This window comes from Zosterops lateralis, assembly GCF_965231275.1.
Source record: "Zosterops lateralis genome assembly, chromosome: 4".
NCBI lineage: Eukaryota > Metazoa > Chordata > Aves > Passeriformes > Zosteropidae > Zosterops > Zosterops lateralis.
The window spans coordinates 24,846,582-24,853,776 of NC_139765.1; the positions used below are offsets into that span (position 1 = coordinate 24,846,582).

At 44.0% G+C, this 7,195-nt stretch overlaps 1 protein-coding gene across 1 annotated transcript; it reads right to left on the bottom strand.

The window, feature by feature from the left end:
- Positions 1–554: 554 nt before the first annotated feature.
- Positions 555–7,117, bottom strand: PHF5A (PHD finger protein 5A). The gene is made up of 4 exons (XM_083859628.1): positions 7,010–7,117; positions 5,856–5,879; positions 4,239–4,405; positions 555–1,230 (listed from the first exon to the last, which is right to left on the bottom strand). The coding sequence occupies exons 1-4, from the start codon at positions 7,059–7,061 to the stop codon at positions 1,141–1,143; spliced, it is 333 nt and encodes a 110-aa protein (XP_083715754.1). The 5' UTR covers positions 7,062–7,117; the 3' UTR covers positions 555–1,140.
- Between the last annotated feature and the right edge of the window lie 78 nt (positions 7,118–7,195).

Consider the following 7,195-nt stretch of genomic DNA (forward strand, 5'->3'; position numbering starts at 1 on the left):
AGATCTTTGCTGAGCCAACAGACTGCTTTTAGCCTGTACTGGTATTTGACAAACAAGAAGCCTATGGTTTCCAGCACGTACACGGCCAATAGCCCAGAACAAAACAGTTGGTTTCCTGTTACAGCAGGGAAGGCTTTAACTTATTCACAAGAACAGGATAGCGAGTCAAATAGCTTAGTAGGTTTTAGAAAGGGATTGGATGTTTGCATGGTGAAACAGCATCCACAGCTGTATTAGCAAGGGTAAGGGTTACAAGCTCAGCAATCCTCATGCTATGGGACAAAATGATCAGTGGCTGCGATCACAGGCAGACAAAAGCAAGAGCCGTTCCCTGAAGCTCCTTGTGGCAAGGTCACGTGGCCATAAGCAGACACTGTCAGAAACCAGATAACCCATTGTGAAGTGCTAGCTGGGCTAATCCTCCATGTCCCCAGAATGCTCCAGAGAGGCTAGGCCCAGAATGAACCAGAGAGAAATCCTCGTACAAAAAAAACCCCAAAACAAACAAACAAACAAACAAACAAACAAACAAACAAACAAACAAACAAAAAAACTCCAAAAGAAAAAGCTTTATTGGTACGCATCCTACAAAAATGTTTACAAGAAATGGCCTTGGATTTATCTGTCACAGAAACATAGAAACAGCTGTACTCTCCCTAGAAAGGTACTAGCCATGAGCAGATTCCTTACAAAACAGGGCAGCATGGAAATATACTGGAAGAAGGGAGGAGGGGAGCGGATTGGTGCTCTGTTCTTCAATACTGGTGGATGGGGCAATTTCAAAAAATTGAGAGGAGGCCCAATAAGAACAACCTCAAGGTGTTTCGGTATTTTCTTTTTTTACATAGCTCCTCTATGTGTAAGTGTTTGCCCACTCTGCTTTGTATAGACAGCTGGGCAACTACTAGTAGAGCTTCTGCAAAGGCAAGAGACAGTAATCTTTATTTGCCCTCTCTCATCATTGATTCTGATCAGGTTTCAGTCCCCACTCAGTCTGTTATTTCTCCAACCTCAAGTATATTACTGAATTTGTTCTGCTTTAGAAAAAAAAAAATCACCAGTTTTCAATAAGAGTAAAGTCCAGAGATGTTCCAAGACCCTCTTGCCAACCCAGTAAGAGGTAGCCACATATGAATAGGATCACCTCTTCTTGAAGCCATACTTTTTCCTTTCATAGAAAAGGTCTGTCTTAGAACTGCCCAGGTTCACAATCTTGGGACAACCATCTCTCTGTAAGAAAAGAAAATGCAAGTTAGGAAAAAGGCAAACACAGAACAACATCATAGTTGTAGTAGGTTCTCAGTTGCCACACTCCTCGCCCTGTCCTCAAAACACTTCAAACACCTGTACAGACAAATTGCTTTCCAGTGCTAGTTACCAGTAAGACAGTGGAACAGAGAAGAGGATGGAAGTCTTTTCAGCATTACTGTAGGACATGCTTTCCCTCAGGGCTGAAATGGAAAACAGCTCATATAACATCAGCCATTTAATGAAAAGGATGCGCTGTGCCTCAAGACTGAAGTCCTTCTAAATCAGGATGGGCAGGGCTTCTAGGGTCCAGAGGAATAACCTTTCTCCTCCTTAGCCAAGAAGAATCTTGCTCCTCTAGATGTCACCAAACCATTCTTGTGTTTAGGAGCCCCTCAGCTGTAACAGCAGAACTGAATCTCAGATTTCTTACATCCTGGATTGATTACTGCAGAGGCTGTAGGGTCAGCTACTCACAACAGCTACACAGGTAAGTTCTCATACTTGAATTCCAGTACACAGTGAGGAAAAAAGCCACAAGAAAAGCAAGGGGAGTAGGGGAGACCCTCTTGAGAGGTGTGGTTGCAAAAGAAATCAGAAATGCACCTCTTTGTGTATCTGGGAACATTTGCCCATGGGCCACCTGAGCCCAGTATCTGCATAATTCTTTAGGGCAAAATGTTATGGCTGGCCACAGCAGCTGTGAATGGCCCAGCAGGCAGAGGAACGTGTGTCCTTTGCTGAAGTACAAGCCTGAGTGCATTAGATTTAGAAAGCCCCTGGGCAGATGTCAGATGCTGTAGAATCTGCACCCAAGCTGCCTGGCTCCCATGCCAGAGATGCAGTCTGGTGGGGAGGATATGCATGATAGCAATAACAGGAGAGGTGGGGAACAGAAATCATCCCTCCCCCAAACACCTATCACAACCCTTTTCTAGCTACTGTCTCCTTATTTAATTTTGAACCTCAATATGAGGTTGACTTGACTCTTTCAAGCCTTGCCTCCCATGATCCATGGAGTCTGTTCAAATCTTGACAGCCTTATTGCAGGGCTCTGTCAATTCTCCTACCTCCTCCTAAGGACACGGCTCATGAGCACCCTCCTTTCTCCAAGAAAAGATTACTAATTGCAACTCACAGATGTCCTGGGTGACAAAGTGGTATCCTGGCCCTTACCCACAGATCAAAGTGCCTGAAACAATACTTCATTCCTTCCTCCACCTGACTAAATGAACCAAGAGTAACCAGGTCCTTTGCTTTGTGCCCAATAGCATTCCACCTCTGCCATCCATTTTATTTGCTTTCTTGCTTCACTATCTTTTTCAGTCTTTCTCTGAGGGTGATGAAAGTGCTGTGGCTGAAACCTTGGATTGTTAAAGCTTCAGGCACAGAGCTCTGCCCATCCGTTTTTTTATTCACATCAGCATCAGATATCATAATTATGACAGGCAGCAGCACACTTAATTTTTCTCCTTCTGGGCTTCCTACGCTTGTGCCAGCACTTTTCAATCCTCCAACAAATCACGTCAAATCTGCTGTTTCAGATCTTCAACTTCGCATCTGCAGTAATATGGCACATCTGATTTTTCTGCTATGGAGCAACTTTCTTCACTCACAGCAGCATTTACCCAAGGTGTCAAAATGCCCCAGACCTGTTATTCTCCTCTAGCTTTGTGTTTTCCACAGTCCTCCCTGATAGAGCAGCTGGTTATTTCACACCTGAACCAAACATAAGATACAGGTGATCTTAGGTTATGAAAAGCACTTGTTGGGAATCTCTAAGAATTGATAAAAATAAAACCAAGCCTATTTTACTCATGACTTATAAAGCCAGGCATCTTCATTCCAAAGACAAGTGAACAAAACTACTCTTTCTCACAGCATTTATAAAGTAGGAGGCAACATCACCGTCATGGCACTTATATCCCTATTTAGATATAGAGAAAGATTATGGTTCTGTTAGATCTAATGACTAAATTCAATTGAGGACCTGGTCCTATTCTGGATTTGGCTGCAGGCCTCTAGACAAAACAGGCACTGGAGAGAATTAAAGCAGCAACTCATCAGCTGAGGACACTCCTGTAAATCACTCTGAACCACTCTCTCAGCCTGTTCTTCAGTTATTAGGGTGTGTAGAAAATTACATTTGCAGAGCACCAAACAACTTTTAACAGTCACTCTCACAGCTGCCAGGCCTATATTCTGGGATAGCAGAACTGTAAATATCATGTTGTTGTTCTTCTGCAAGATCTTTCTAATGCTTTGTTGCAGTTCATGTCCTGCACTCATTGTGTTGGATTATTAACAAAAGCCTTACAAGGGGTGAACAGCTGCCTCATTTCACATGTGCTGTGCCTTTCAGTGCAGTATTATAAAAAGATTATAGCTCTGGCTATAGAGAAAAGGGACCATTACACCAAAAAGCATTAGCAGAAAGAGAGATATCTACAATATAGACCATTTCAGAAAAGAATAAGAAAATATAAATTGCAACCCATTGAAATTATACAAGAAGCATCAATCTTGAGAAACATAATTACCAGTGGAGCCACTGGACACTAAGGACCAACTTTACCTTGTTATTCAAAGGAAAACAAAGGTTTTGATTCCACAGACCTTACAGTACCATATGTGCTCTTAATCAGTGGCTCATAATGGACTTCTAGGGGCTCCTGCCACTGCCTTGTAGTGTCGGCAATACTTCTGACCCTGGTGAAATCTAGGCTGGAGCTGTAGTAAGATAACAACCTGAAGTGGTAACAAGCAGTGGGTGGAGGAAATGAACTGTGACTGTGCAAAACAGTCAGAGATCCTCAGAATGAAGAGAGTTACAATACCTCAAAATGTTTTGCAGTAATGGGGACCTATCAAGAGGGGAAGAAAGATTTGAGGTATCACAAACAGGTGCCAATAGTCCCAGCACTAATTTTGACAGCTCCAAGCCCCTTAAAGGTAAGCATGGCTACTATGTAGCTGGGATGGCAACTTACATCTTTCTCCTGGATGGTGCACTCCTTGCAGTAGTAGGCATCGGAGACGCCGGGCCCCCCGCAGATGACGCAGCGGCCCTGGTAGGAGCCGTAGTTACACTCGTCACAGATGCGCACCAGGGTGCAGGGCCGCACGTAGGAATCGCAGATCACGCACTTGCCGTCACCTGCCAGCACAGCCTCTGGTTACACAATGGTCTTTTGCCACCCCCACGGCAGAGGAAAAGCCTCCTGGTCAAGTAAGTTTCCTGTACACTCAAAGACACTACAGCTGAACTGCAGAAATGTGCCTTGCAGGCACAGGGCTCAACTTTGTATTGCACACAGACTTGAAAAGAACAAGGGCCGTGGCCTGCAATATTTGAGGGTTTTCTTAAATTTAGTCATACATTCACAGCCAAGAGAAGAAAACCAAAATTACTTCTTTGTGATTAGCCAAGACTTGTTTAGATTGTACCACTGCTTTTACTCTACAACTTTTCCTGACTTGCTCACTTGCAAAAGAAAAAAAATCCAGACTGACAGAACTAGAGTCCTTACCTACGCAGAAGCAGCAGTGTAACCTTCTCCCACAGTGCAACATCAAAAAAAGTCTGGAGTTACTATCCTCAAAGAGATAAGAGATTGTACTCATGGTCCCTTTAATCTTTCATCTGTGAGAACGCCAAAAAAAGGGCAAACTGGCACAAGCAGCCATTTCACAAAAGTTGCTCTTACACTCTCACAAGGAACTGAGTGAAATTCAAGTACTCACATCATACAGGCAAGGAGCCATCAGATGCCAGTGGCAGTTTATGCTGAGCTGGACCTTAACCAAAACACTGACCTACGGATAAAAGGTTTCATATCCTATTACCAGTTCCCAAGGTATCTAATCCTGACTCCCACAAACAGCTTGCCTAACCTGCTCTAAAATCTCTGACATGACAGCCCTCACCTACTACCAATAGGAATCAGTTTCACTGTCAGGTGCTCTTGAAAATGATCTTCTTGCTTCAGACTGTCTTTCTCCCACTTTACTTACACTATTTTTAAGTCACAATCTACTCACCTCATTTGTTCCATTCCCCTACATGATCTAATAACCGATCACAAGGATCTAACAACAGATCATACTCTTTCTTCCCTTTCACAGCTAAGCATTTGATTTCTTGGGGCTTTTTCCTGCTCTAACTTCAGATGTTTGCCCTCTGTGTCTTCTTCTCTGGATGATAATGGGAACCTTTCTCACAGTATGATGAAGCCAGAATCCAAAAATGCATTTTTCCCCTGCTTTGAAATTATCAGGATGATATTTTGGTATTATAGATACAAAATACCTGTAGGATATCTGAAATATCTGAAGGATCCAACGAAGCACTCACTGTAGCCTCAGCCACTGGGAGTGCTGGCAGCAGGTACTCTAGAACTGCCTTTGGGCGAGAGTCTGTCTGAGCTTGCAACTTTTTAAGTATTCCTCGAGCTACACTTGCAACATGAAGGTAATTGTTCCCTTCTCAAAGAGTGACATCAAGTTAGTGGTTAAAGCAAAAATAGATTCCAACCTTTGAATGCAAAGTGCATGCTCTAACCACAACATCATGTTCTCAAGCAACTAAACATGGACACTACACTTACATTTTTCACAGAGTCTTCCGATTGCTGGGGGAAAAAAAAAGAAAAAAATTGTTTAAGGCAGGAGAAAAATCAAAGTAACTACAAGCTTGAATGTCAAATAATTATCTTCTGCAATGACCTTTAAAAAAAAGGTTAAACCACAGAAACAGTTTGAGCATAAATACAAATATTCATGATAAACAATATATATCCTCCTGGAGACATTTACCAAGACCAGAAATGCTCTATGAATGCACAATGACACCCCTTTGCATTAAGAAAACCTACATTCATCATTCCATTTCAAACACAGCCAGTGTGTCTGACTGAGGGAAATGCTGTACATTAGCCCTGGCACAGCTTTTGCACTGGTTTTAGTGAAGAGGGAAAAATAAAATCAAGTGTTTGTCTAAAGCAGCCCAAACACCTTCTTTGCTTTAGACCATGAAGGTAGTTAAATATATCTTAGAAGTCTCGTCACTTGTATGGGACACTCACAACAATGATGTCAGGAGCTTGGACAAATGCCATAAATACTGTAATTCAAAGACTAGATGTCCATATTCACAAAAACTAAACAGTGGTTTAGCTGAAGTCTAAGAGGGAATTTATCTGTCAGGATATGACTTTTCAACATAGATAGATAGTTAAAAGCACTGAGTATTCTAAAAAGAGATTTTCTATGGACAGTGCAGCTGAATGTTTTGTGTTTACGGATCTTGCAGAAAGTTACTCGTTAAATTTGCTTTTCCAAGGAGTGACAAAAGCCTGGAAGGGATACCTCAAATTCTAATCTTGTGTAAGAGATCTTTCAACCTTGACTCTATTTCTGACTCTAACGCGCCAAGGATAAATCCCGTTATAAATCCCGAATTACAGGGATAACCCGGAAGATAACTTTTGTCTCGCAGCCAAAAAAGTGCTCCCAAATGCTGCTGGATCCGTAACGGACGGCGGAGTATGGAACCAAAAGGAAAATAAAAGGAAAATAAGAGGGAAGGAGAGCGGGACGAGCGAGTGGCGCTGGCCGCCCCTCCCCTCTGCCTCCCGCCTCCCGCCGGGCCCAAGGCCGCGCGCGCCCCGCGGCCGGTAACGGGCCCACGCGCGCCTCCCGCTGGCCCCGCGGCGGGAAAAGGGAGCAGTGACTGCCCCCATCCTCGTCCCCCGGGACTCACCGACGCCCGCCTGCTTGCGGCAGAAGATGAGGTCCGGGTGGTGCTTGGCCATGGCGCGGCGACACCCGCTCGGCGCTCCCGAGGCCCCGCGGACCCCTCACGGCAGCGCCGCCCCAGGTCCTGGCCGGGGTGAGAGCAACGGCTCACAAAGCAGCTCTTCCGAGCGGGAAAACGCCGGGGAATGCC